The sequence below is a fragment of the Grammomys surdaster genome, unplaced genomic scaffold (genome assembly GCF_004785775.1).
Source record: "Grammomys surdaster isolate TR1022 unplaced genomic scaffold, NIH_TR_1.0 125946, whole genome shotgun sequence".
NCBI lineage: Eukaryota > Metazoa > Chordata > Mammalia > Rodentia > Muridae > Grammomys > Grammomys surdaster.
The window spans coordinates 2,213,932-2,227,693 of record NW_021620768.1 but is presented as its reverse complement, the minus strand read 5'-3'; the positions used below and the strand labels follow the sequence as shown (position 1 = coordinate 2,227,693).

The window sequence follows — 13,762 nt, the reverse complement described above, 5'->3', positions numbered from 1 at the left end:
CAACATGGGTGCTGGGAAGCAACTCTGGAAGAGTAGCAAGCATTTCTAACACTGAGCCATCTCTCTAGCATCAGGAAAATACTTTTAAGAAAATTAGTGTTAAGTGGAGCATGACATGTCTATAACCTCAATACTTGGGTGACTGAGCCAGGAGTGCTACTGTGAGGTTGGGCTCAGGAGGAGGTATAAAGTGAGTTCAAGGCTAGATTGAGCTAAATAATGAGAACATCTGAAAAAAACAAATCAACACAACAACAAAAGAAAATCAAACTAACTGGCAAGATGGGTCATCGGGTAAATGTACTTGATACCAAGCTTGACAACCTGAGCTTAATCCCTAGACAAATAACAAAGTAGAAAAAGGCAATCAACTCCACAAACTGTCCTCAGACCTCCACCCACATATTGAAGCACAGTTAACAATATCCGAAAACACACAGACAGACAGACAGACAGACAGACAGACCCAAATGAGTGTAAAACAAAAACAAAGCATACTAATGTCACTTTGTTAGTTCATTTATTGCTATATCAAATGCTGGTGATATTGTTTATTTTGCTATTTTGAGACAAGGCCTTAACTCTATAGTCAGGCTAGCCTCAAATCCTCAGTGTTCTGCCTCTGTCAGCTTCCCATGGAATTACAGGCGTTTATCAACACTTCTGGCTTACGATATTTCTTTGTTGATTGTCAATCATATAAACCTATATACTTATTTTAGATATATCCTCCTGATTTTTGAGATAGTAAATTAATACTCTCTATCTTACTTCTGACTAATGACAAGAATGTGGGATGGTTTTACTTTATTATTTATTTACTGTGTATATGTCTGTGGAAGGACAACTTGAAGAAATTGGTTCTCTCCTTTTACTACATGGTCTCCAATGTTTGAACTCAGGTTGACATGCTTAGCACCAAAAGTGCCTTCACCAGCTGAACCTTGCATCATCAATTTTAATAGCAAAACTTTGAAACAATCCAAATGAGTAAATGAAATAGAATACATGTATAATAAAGCACAAAAAAAAACTTAGAAAAAAAAAGAAAATTAATATGTATTTTAAAACGTGATTGAGAATACTGTCATTATGTTTATTTATTTACTTGTTTACTTACTTATTATTTGGTTTCTTTGTTGGAGGGAGAAGGAGGTGTCCTCTTGACAGGGTATCTCTGTGCCAGGTAGTCCTGGAACCCACTCTGTAGACCAAGCTGTCCTCAAACTCAGAGAAGCACCTGTGTCTGCCTCCCAAGTGTTGGGATTAAAGGTGCACCACCACTGCCTGACATTGTATATGGTTTCTTTAAAATTTTATTTTAGTGTTGGGTGTGGTAGTGCATACCTTTAACCCCAACACTCAAAAGGCACAGGCAGGAAAATCTCAGCCTGGTCTACATAGAAATCTCTAGGACAGCCAGGACTACATAATCTCTCTAGACCTTGACTTACTAAATAAATAGATAAATAAATAAACAAAATACATGATTTTATTATTGTATGTATATGTTTTGGCCACATGTATGTCTGTGTTCAACAATACCAGTTGTGGCCAGTGGACATCAAAAGAGGGAGTCAGAGCCTCTGAAACTAGACATATGGATGGTTGTGAACTGACATGTGGGTACTAGGAAGTGAACATGGGTTCTCTGAAAGAACCAAACAATGAGCTACTTCTCCAGCTAAGTTTTGCTTTGTTTTGTTTTTTGAGACAAGGTCTCAGAGTGTAGCCAGTGTGACCTGGAACTGGTTTTGTAGACTAGGCTGTCCTTGAACTCTGAGAACACACCTCTGCCACCTGAATGCGGAGATTAAAGGCATGTGCCACCACTCCTAGTGCATTTAATATATTTTATGGCTTTTTCTTTGGAAGTTATTTTATATGGTTAAATGTTATAAATATACCCCCAAGTTTAGGGAAAACCCAAAATAATAGAAGCAACTATATTTAACTGCAAATAAATAATATAGTATTAAAAAGTGTTCTGAGTTAGGTATGATAACAATTCCTATAATCTGGTTATGGAAGGCTGAGACAGGAAAATTGCTATGCATCTGAATTAATCCTAGGCGCCAGAGTGAGGCCATGATTCACAAAACAAAAAAGAGGAGGACTTGGGAGATAGTTCAGAGAATGAAGTGTTTATTGCATAAACACCAAGACCTAAATTCAGATCTCAACACTTCTATAAACCTAGATGTACATCTGTAACTAAGTACAGGAGGCAGAGACAGGCAATCCTGGGGACTTGCTGTAAGTTCCAGTTCCACTTTGAGCAACAGAAGACCACTCATCAACTTTTGACCTTGAAGAGTATGCTCAGGCAAGCATGCCTACACACACACACAAACACAGGAAGAAAATATTTTTGAAATACTGTTAGAGATATTGATAAGTAAGTAACCATGTAACTGTCATTCAGAACCAAATAAATTTGGCAAGTTAAAAAAAGAGAGAGAGAAAGGGGGGGGGGGGAGAAGAGGGGCTGGAGAGGTGGCTCAGCAGTTAGGAGCTCTGACTGCTCTTCATAGGTCCTAAGTTCAATTCCCAGCAACCACATGGTGGCTCACAACCATCTGTGATGAGATCTGATGCCCTCTTCTGGTGTGTCTGAAATGGACAGTGGATTCACATACATAAATAAATAAATCTTAAAAAAAAAAAAAAAAGGGTAGAGCTGGGTATGTAGTTCAGAAGAGCACCTGCCTAGGACAGTCAAGTTCACAGGAACATGTGCATTTGTAGAGGCCAGAGAGCAAGTCTACCTTTATGTACATCCAGGAAATGCAGCTCAACTCACAAGTGCCTTTATACACTGTGCCATCTTACTTGCTTTATAATATACGTTTTTAACCCTGCCTTAAAAAAAGCAAGCCAAAACTAGCAAAGGAAATTAAATTTCTTCAGAAAACACTACAATAAGAATGTCAATAACAATATGTAAATTATTATATACTAGTAACTTGAACAGCAAATTTTTCTTGCTATATAACTTAAAGAAATGTAAGATTTCTCCTCTCCCCTGCTACACACTTTTTTTTTTTTGGTATGTTAAGTCAGGGCGTGTGTGTGTGTGTGTGTGTGTGTGTGTGTGTGTGCATTTAATCCAGGCTGGCCTGTAACTTAAGATCTTCCTGGAATAATGGGTTTATCTCCATACCTGGCTTCCTTCCTTCCTTCCTTCCCTTACTTCCTTACTTCCTTCCTTCTTTCCTTCCTTCCATTTTTTATTTTTAAAATTTGTATGCAGATGCCCACAAAGGCCAGAAGTGAATTTCAGATTCCTTGAATCCCGATGTGGGTTCTGGGATCTGAACTCTAGTTTTCTGGTAAAGCAGTAAATTCTTTTAACTTGAAAACCATCAATCTAGCCTTAGATCCCATTTTATAACTATTTCCCCAACATAAAAATGACCTCAAGAACACATTTCTGGTTTAATCTAGTCTTTGGGCATGTTCCTCTATAAATCGCTATGTGGTGGTTTGAATAAAAACAGCCCCCATTGACTCATGTATTTGAAAGCTTAGTTATCAGGGAGTGGCACTGTTTGAGAAGGGTTCGGAGATGCGGTCTTATGGGATGAAGTTTATGTCACTGAGTGTGAGCTTTGAGTTTTAAAAACCCAGTCTCTCTTCCCTGCTTCTCTGTCTGCAAAATGAAGTGTACTTCTCTAGCACCACACTTGTCTAACTGCTGCCATGGTCCCTGCCATGATGATAACTAACTAATCCTCTGAAAATGTAAGCAGCCTCCAAATAAACTAAAAGAAAACCCCTGCTTTCTGTTGTGAGTTTCCTTCTCACTTCATAGCAACAGAACAGTAACTAATATACCTTTTCTGCTTGTTAGGTTTGGGCTCAGGACCACTTGGGCCACGCTCAACTGCAGGAGTCTTTTTCTCTCTCCATCCTCATCACTGATTTTGTCTATGAACAGCAGACTAGCAGACTTCAAGTCCTCAGAGACGACTGGTATCACACCCTTATGATAAACACATATTAACTGAAGTGGCCCTTCCTCTCTACTTTCCCCACATTCTGAACTCACACATTCCTTCCTCACAATGTAGATTTTGAGAAAGAATCTTTCGCCTTCTGCACAGGAATGAGAGTCAGCCTGATTATAAGCACATATTACTTTTTAAAAAAAGATTTTATTTTTATTTATGTGTATTATGTATGTGTTGGTTTGTATAAATGAATACAAGGCCTGTGGAGGCCAGAAGAGGAAGCCAGGTACCATGGAACTGGCTACAGGCAGTTACAAGTCATCAAACATGGGTGCTGGGAACCAAACTTAGGTTCTCTGGAGGAGCAGCAAGTACTTTTAACTACTGAGCCATCTCTCCATCTCCATATAAGCATGTGTGTGTGTGGAACCTCTCTCTCTTTTAAATTCTAAAAAAAGGGATTCTCAATTTTCAGCCTGAATTCTCCTAAGAGTTACTGTCGTGCTACATGTCTATCTATGGCACTGATAACTTTATTAATAAGACTCCATAACCTCCTGAAAACCTGAGATGTTAAAGTGACTCGTGCTCAAACAGGAAACAACTTCTGTTTCATTCTATATTCTACCATGACTCTCTACATGTCACATTCCACAAAAGCTCCCAGGTTTCAGGCTGGCCAACTGGCTCAGCTACTTGCTAATGACCCAAGTTCTATCTGTAGAATTCACGTAAAGCTTCCAGGAGAGAACTGACTCCACAATGTTGTCTCTGATAGCCCCCCACAAGCTGTGGCACATACACCCCCCTAAACATGCACGTGTGTGCCGCGCACACACACACACAAAATTCTAGGTTTTGTTATCATACAGGTAAGTAATTCTGGACTCTCCCTCAGAAGTCTTCATTTAATACCATGCAGCTGTATTTCAGAATTAATTAGTAATCCACACTTACTAAGTAATCTGTGTGTGAACAGCTCTGAAATTATTTACAAGCCATTAAAATGAAATAAGAGATATGATTAGACAACTATAAAAACCAGCATGTGACTTACTGAGTCAAAATAATGATTTTTAGGCTCAATTCTCAAGCTATGCTTTCTAACAATTTGGTTCAATGATGACGTCCATTATCAAGAACAGCAATGAAACAAAAACCATTCAGAGTCCTCAAACCTCATACTATGTCCATAAGAAAGAAGATGACAATTAGGGCACAAGCAGACATCCTATCCATCCTACAGTCTAAGAACACTAAAGACTGGAGAGATGTCTCAGCTGTTAAAAGCCAAGAAAAATGAACTAGGAAACCAAACAAATATTCCATGAGTAATATCCTATTCACCAGTGAATAGACGTGACAGCCTTTGACCAAACCGAGGACTAACAAATAACTTGTTCTGGACAAAGAGGACAAAGAGGGATGTAATGTAAAAACTGAAAAGAAAAGTCACTTTAAAAGAAAAATAAACAGAATCTTATAGTGTAGTTTCAAAACAGAAATATATATATAACGGAAGCTGAGACTTAAACACAAGAAAGGGCAAGGGAGAGTTCAGACTGGGAATATATTTAAGTCTATACTTGCCTCCCTCCCACATTTCCTTCCTTTCTTATACAACTTGTATTTTCACATTTTTCTTGAAATGCAGTAATTTAGTAATCTTTTTACTTAAAATTTTATTTATTTTATCTGCATGAGTATTACCCTGCCTGTGCATGTGTATGGGATGCCCAGAGAGATCAAAAAAGGACACTGGCGAGCAGACGGTTGTGAGCTGCCATGTAGGTAATGAGAACCAAGCCTGGTTCCTCTACAAGAGCAGGAAGTACTCTTAACCAATGAGCCATCTTTCTAGTCTCTCAATTTAATAAACTTAAATTGGCTTCTTAAGTTTGGGTAGTTTAAATCTCAATGCTGGGAAGAAAAACCCCAAGGTTACTATTAAGTATACTTAGGAAATGTCCTACTTGTTTGATAATTCCTGTCATAATTGCTCAATCATAAGCAAAAGAGTCTAAAAGGAAAAGGTACTACGTTCCCTACTTTGGTTTTTGTTTTTTTGTTTTTTGTTTTGGTTTTCCAGACAGAATTTCTCTGTGTAGCCCTAGCTGTCCTAGAACTCACTCTGTAGACCAGGATGGCCTCAAACTCAGAAATCCGCCTGCCTCTGCCTCCCAAGTGCTGGGATTAAAGTCGTGCGGCACCACCACCCGGCCCCTACTTTGGTTTTTATATATCTGTTTATAATCTCTTCAATAGAATTCTGCAACCCCTGCCCATATAACCAAGAAATGGACAAAGATTTTGTTTTAATGTGAAAGCTATTCCCCAACACACACACGCACACACTACATAAATGCAAAATTAAAGAGAGTAGGAAAGTTTTTACAAACTCGGAGAGAAGAAATTTTTTTCTATATACACTGGACTAGAAAGAAGGAGTGCAAGGGTCCAAAGGAGAGAGCAGAAAAGGACTTACTAACCTCCTTCCCGTCAGAACCACATACAGGACTGAGGCTGCAAAGAACTTCCCCACGTAGTTTCCTTGTAGTGCTTTAACAAATAAATGTTATAACAACTGCATATGAAGACGGATGCTGCAAAACGGGGATACTCTTGTACAGCTAATTTTGTGAAGATCTATGTTAGTTTTTAAAATTATAAACAATAGAAAACTTTTTGTCTTTTACAGTTTCTACAACTGTTCCCTGCTTACCCCTTTTAGAGTTTGTATGTGCAGGATGGAAGACAACCCCAGGGAGTCGGGTCTGTGGGTACCAGAGATCGACCTTAGGGCAGTCAGCACCTTTACCAGCTGAGCCATCTCACAACCCCACTTAAAAACCAAACGACCGGGGCTGGAGAGATGGCTCAGTGGTTAAGAGCGCTGACTGCTCTTCCAGAGGTCCTGAGTTCAATTCCCAGCAACCACATGGTGGCTCACAAACATCTGTAATGGGATCTGATGCCATCTTCTGATGTGTCTGAAGACAGCTGCAGTGTACTCATATATACATAAAAATAAATCTTTAAAAAAAAAACAACAACCCCCCAAAAACCCAAAAAACAAACAAAAAAAAACAAGATCAAACTATATATCCTTGACTGCCATGGAACTTGCTATATATGTTGATCTCAAAATCAGAGAATCCCAGAATTCTGAGATTAAAGGCATGAACAACTAACTATCCCTGGCCAATGCATTTCTTTTTTGTTTTTCTTGGTTTTGTTTGTTTGTTTGTTTTCGAGACAGGGTTTCTCTGTGTAGCCCTGGCTATCCTGGAACTCACTCTGTAGACTAGGCTGGCCTCGAGCTCAGAAATCCGCCTGCCTCTGCCTCCCAAGTGCTGGGATTAAAGGCGTGCGCCACCTCTGCCCGGCTTGCAGCATTTTAAAACTTAAATATCAATGTCTTCATAGTACTGTTTGGAACTTTTACTCAAATTCGTACTCATGTGGAATTAAAAAAGAAAAACATAAAAGGCTCTGTACAAAATCTTAGCAATGGAATGGATCAAGGAGAAGACAGAGTATTTCAAAGACAGCATGGGAGAACTGGACAGAGTGAAGAGAAAATAAATAGAAGTGGGAATGTCAAGACATGTGACATCTGAGATGACATCTATGAGTAATAGGTATAGGAGGAGAAGAAGCTGCTTCTAAAGGCATGGAAAACATTTTTTAAAAATTGAGAACAAATTATTTCCCAGAGTTAGGGAGAGAGATGCAGGAGGCACTCAGGACACTAAACTCCACAGAAAAGCACCTCCCTGGTCATGTTACAACGAAAGCAATAAATAGGCAGAGCAGAGCGGCAAGGAAGAAGCACAAAGGCACACACACCATGCCCATTCAGACTAGTGAGCTGAAGCTTTAAATGCCAAGACACCTGTACAGATGTTCTGAAGCTCTGAAAGACAACTGCCAACCCAAACTACTACTATACTCAACAAAACCATCTGTCATAACTGCAAGGAAAAATTAAAAATTCCATTAAAAAAAAAACAGGTTAAAGAAAGCTCTACAAAAAAATATTTGAAGGAATCCTTTAGACTAGAAAGAAAAGGAAATAAATCCATCCGTGAAGCCACAGGAAAGAATCATGCTAGTATAATAGTTCAGCAAGAAGGAAGAAGAAAAAAGAGCAAACAATACAAAATCAACTAAATGATAGGCACCAACACACACTTTTCAATAACTCTGAAGATTAATGCTTTCAACTCCTCAATCAAAAGAAAGAGACTGGCAGACTGTCAACTGCTCTAAGAAATGTATATTGCCACAAAAGACAGACACTACCTCCTGTGGAAAGATGGAAAAGGTGTTCTAGGCAAGTAGACCTGGAAATGAAGCAGGTGTCAGATAAAATAGACTGATTAAGAGAACATTCCATCATAAGGGACATTAAGATTCTAAACAAATATGCTGCAAACACAGGTGTGTGTACAAAACAAATTAAAGTACATGTAAAGTCCCAGATTCATCTAGCACAATGGCAGTGGGTAACGTTAATACCCAATTCTCACCACTTGACAGGTGTTCCCAACAAAAAATAAGCAGAGAAACATCTGAGTTAAATGACATCTTAAATCAAACAGTCCCAGCAGATGCCTGCCTGTAGAGCATCCCATTCAAACACTGCACAACACAATCTTCTCAGAAGCCAATAGAACTTTCTCTAAAACAGATCATATATTAGGGCCCACAGCACAACAGAGAAAGAGAAACCCCAGAGCAGACACAAACTTATTGAGATTAAACAACACACTATTGAATAATAAATAGGTCCTTCAAGAAATCAAGAAGAAATTTTATTAAAAACTGCAAAAACACAACAACACACCAACTCTGACAGGGTATGAGAAAAACAGTCGTAAAGGAAAAGTTTGTAGCTTTAAGTGTTTACAATAACAAACATACAAACATCACCAAGATATTAGCAAAATTTAATGATATACCTTAAGGCTTAGTTAAAAGAAAATAGATAGATGGAAATCATTAAGACTGGGGGATAAATTAACAAAATGGAATCCAACAAACAAAAGCAATATATAGTAAAAAATAAAACAAAAAACTGGTTCTTTTAAAAAGATAGCAACAAAAATTGGTGCTTAAAAAAAAAAAAAAAAAAAAAACTGGCCAGGCGGTGGTGGCGCACGCCTTTAAGCCCAGCACTTGGGAGGCAGAGGCAGGCAGATTTCTGAGTTCGAGGCCAACCTGGTCTACATAGTGAGTTCCAGTACAGCCAGGGCTATACAGAGAAACCCTGTCTTGAAAAACAAAAACAAACAAACAAACAGACAAAAAAAATGACAGAAAAATTGGTATTTAACAAAATAGAAAAACCTGAAACCAAATTTTAAAAAAGTGATCAAAGTTAATTAAATCAGATCTGAAAAGGGAACCATTACAATGGATACCAATAAAATTCAAAATATCATTTAGGTCTTATCTTAAAAACATATTCCACTAATTGGGAAATCTAAAAGAAATTAATTTCTAGATGCATTATCATCTACTAATGAGATTTTAAAAATGTAAACATAGCTGTAGCAGTGAGATAAAAACAGGAATTAAAACTCTCTCAGCAGCAAGGAGGTAGTGGTGCACGCCTTTGGTCCCACCCTGGAGGCAGGCACTGGCAGATCTCTTAGTTTGAGGACAGCCTGGTCTATAAAGCAGATTCTAGACAGTCATGGCTATGCAAAGAAACCCTGTCTCAACAACCCCACTCCCCAAACCCTCACTCAGCTAAAAAAAAAGAGCAGACGCAAATGGATTCACTGAATTTTACCAGATCTTCAAAGATATAACACCAATGTTTCTCAAACTATTCCATAAAATAATGAGAAGTGGCTGAAAAGATTGGCTCAGCAGTTAAGAGTTTCTACTGCTTTTGCAAAGGACTAGCATTTAGTGACACCCACACTAGGTGGCCACAACCACCTGTTACCAACTCTAGTGAACAATCCTATGTCCTCTTCTGGCATTTCAAAAGAAAAACAGTCATTTAGCAAGATCAAGTTTGGTTTATTCCATAGATGAGGGAGGATTCACTATGTAAGTGAATCAATATGAATCAATTCAATATGAATCAATGCAATAAATTGATTCAAGAGTAGAAATCACACAGCCATCTCAATAGATACATAAAAAAACACTTGACAAAATCCAACAACTTTTCATGGCAAACCGAAGAGTTGGGCACTGTGGTATATGCCTTTAATCCCAGCACTCAGAAAGAGGAGGCAGGTGGATCTCTGTGAATTCAATAGCAACCTAGACAGAGTTCCAGGCCTGCCAGGCAGCCAGCCAGGACTACATAGTGAGATACTGGAGCACACAGGGGCGTGGGGGTAGGACATGACATGGACAACTCTTAATAGAAAGAATATTTCTATTTTATTCTATTTCTTATTTTATTCCATAAAATAATGAAGGAAGTGGCTGTAAAGATTGGCTTAGCAGTTAAGAGTTTCTACTGCTTTTGCAAAGGACTAAAGATTAGAATCAAACTTCTGGACTATGTATCTAGTATAAATAAAGATTAGTAGAGAAATCCAAGGATTGACAATGACTGTATACTGTTGGAAAGTTGACTCACCCATTTTGAAGGGCAGTGTTCATTCTTCTCATCTGTCATCTTCCCACTTTTAAGTGCTTTCCTTGAGTGCTTGATGGTTGTTTTTATGGCAGGTCGACATACATAGTTCTCCAAGTTCTTTGGAGGCTTTTTAGTTCTCTTAGCCTGAAGGCCAATTTTCAATTTTAAATTTCCCTCTGAAAAGTTTGTTTCTTTCACTGAAAACTGTTGCTGTGCATCCGTCAAACCATCCTCCTTTCCTGTTTCTATGCCCCGTTCTCGATTCCGCTTGCGAGGATCCTCTTCTTCTGTGTTACCCTCTATTTCTACTTCTCTCTTGCTGGCCAGAGTGCCAGGACTGATGGTAGAAGGACTCTTTCTTGAAAATCCTTCGGAATCAGAACCCAATCCTAACATAGCAGTATTCCTAGGGTCCATCACAAGTGTGTTATTGCCAAGGGATCTTACAAAACTTTTACAGAACACTGTTCCATAAAAAAATAGGGTTTTCCAAAACTTGCAACCAGCATCTCTTTCCCTGCAGGATAGATCATAACAAAAATTTATCAGAAAATAATTAAAATAAGAAAGGAGCAATAAGGACAGCAGGATAAGCACTCACACACACATATCATTTATGCAAATATATATCATATATATATATGAGTTCTATATGTGCATCAGTTAAATCAAAGTATCTTTAGAACACATACAAATCATTTACTTGTAAAATCACTTAAAATGTCATACTTTCTTTCATTGTTCTGTAGATATGAATAAGCTACAATACTACAGCACAAATCAAAATTTTACAGGCTCTGTTACAGCAGAGCCTGGAGGCCCATTCCTAAATCATAACATTTCAGGAGCTAAGACAAGAGGATCTCAAGTTTGAGGCCGGTACAGAAATCCTTCTCCTTTCTCTTTTCTTTCGTGTGTGTGTATCTTGTTTTTTCAACAAAGGGTCTCATGTAACCCAAGTTAGCCCTGAACTTGATATACAGCTAAGACTGATCTTTGCCTAGCACAGTCGTGTTCATCTTTAATCCTAACACTTCAGAGGCTGAGGCAGGTGGATCTGTAAATTCAAGGCTATTGTGGCCTACAGAGTAAGTTCAAGAAAAGCCAGGTCTACACAGAGAAATCCAGACTCAAAAACCAAACTGAAAACCATTATAAACCAAATAAGATGCTTTTGCAACTGATGTCCAAACCCAAATATAACCTAGAAATAACTTTGTTATTTTAAATCTGTTTCTCCTGTCTCCATGTAAGACAGGGTCTGCCTATAAAGCTCAAAACCCTCCTTCCTCAGCCTCCAGAATGCTAGGTTACAATGAAAATCACTATGCCTGGCATAAAAATTCAATTTTAAAGGAATATATTTTCCACATTTTAAAACAAAATCCATTTGATTAAAAATAAAGTTATTTTACTAGCTTTTGGTCAATTTCAGTGTTCAATCTTCTTTTTTGTTTGTTTGTTTTTGTTTTGTTTTTCGAGACAGGGTTTCTCTGTGTAGCCCTGGCTGTCCTGGAACTCACTCTGTAGACCATGCTGGCCTCGAACTCAGAAATCCGCCTGCCTCTGCCTCCCAAGTGCTGGGATTAAAGGCATGTGCTACCACTGTCCGGCCTTTTTTTTTTTTTAAAGATTTATTTATTTTATGTAAGTACACTGTTGCTGTATTCAGACACACCAGAAGAGGACATAGGACCCCATGACAGATGGTTATGAGCCTGGTGCTCATCAAAAACAGAAAGGGGTACCAGATCCCCTAGACCTGGAATTACAAATGGTCTCCAGTCACAATGTGGGTGTTTGGAATCCAACCTGAGTCCTCTGCAAGAACAAAAGGCTCTTAACTTTTTCTCATCTCTCCAGACCCAAATAATTCAGTATTCTTGAGGACTGATAGGTTTGTTTTGATGTCATCTATCTCTCTGGGACAGCAGCTTATCTGTATCATTTGTCCAGCATGAGCAAGACCCTGAGTAGAATCGTCAGCAATGGTGAAAATATAGCCGTATGAAATGGTGCATGCATATAATACCAAAACATAAGAGCTTTGAGGCAGAACTTCCAAGTTCACGGCCAGAAGAGACAAGTTAGTGAGAACTTGTCTCAAAGACAAAACATTAAACGGAAAGAAAACAACAACAAAACATATGACTGACTGAAGATCGAGGCCCCAATCCTGAAAAAGAAGAAACCTTTTCTCTCAAAGTTTCTTTTAATAATGTAAAATGTTTTATACTTTAAGTGTGTTTGTAGTTCTGTCACATGCTTTCTCTCCGTATAAAACATAAAGTTCTACTGGTTTTTATGATAGATTCAGAATCCTGAAAACCAAGTTTTTCCACTCAATTTAGCAATGACAAAACTTGAACTAAATTTGATTTTAGTTTTAATTACCAGAATTTATATGAATTATGTTCAATACAGAAATATTGAAACGTTTGATAAAAGAGTACTTTCCCAAAAGCTTTTAGCAAATCAGTGTTGATTCAATCAATATTATATTATCTAAGAGTTGAAAAAATAAATAAATAAAAAAGTATAAAACCAACAGCCCCCACCCAAAACTTCTGGCATCAAATGTTCTAGACTATGAACTGCAGAGTTTTTGTTACTGTTTTGACAGCATTTCATTATTGGTCTTGAACTTGTGATCCTTCTGCTTCAACCTCCTAAGAACTGAGATGATGGCCATGTACCACTACAGCTACAACAGGCATGCTGTAAGTAATGTAGCTTGTGAATGGCATTCTTTTGGTTTGGGGGCTGTGTTTCTATCCAGAATTAAGAGTGCCATGTTATGTGTAACTTATTGTTTCCTTCTATAGTATATTTAATTTAAAATATAGTTACAAACAGAAATAAAGAATTAAGAACTGCTGCCTTTCTGCTTAAAGAAACAAATTCAACATTCATTTTAAATGTAGTTTTGTGGTTTAGATGTTCAAATCTCTGGAACAATCCAGAACAAACTAGTGAAACTGAGAGGAAAGTTAAAAGGATCAGCTGATAGAGTGCTTGCCTAATATACATCAAGTCCTGGATTTTATCCCCAGCACTGGGAAGGTAGAGGCAGGGCAATCAAAAGTTCAAGGTCATCCTTGGAGGGGGGAATGGCAAGTTCAAAGACAGCCTAGGGCACATAAGACTACCCCTCCCACTAATAAACAGAAAAGAAAGTCAACACTAGCTTCATGGCATA

General features: G+C 38.1%; 1 protein-coding gene across 1 annotated transcript in view; it reads right to left on the bottom strand.

Moving 5' to 3' along the window:
* Ash1l (ASH1 like histone lysine methyltransferase) overlaps positions 1-11,080 on the bottom strand; it is a 112,916-nt gene extending 101,836 nt beyond the window's left edge. The window contains exon 1 of the mRNA XM_028753089.1: positions 10,564-11,080. Within this exon, the coding sequence (XP_028608922.1) occupies positions 10,564-10,980 (417 nt within the window). The 5' untranslated portion in view covers positions 10,981-11,080. The remainder of the gene's footprint in view (positions 1-10,563) is intronic.
* Positions 11,081-13,762: the final 2,682 nt, after the last annotated feature.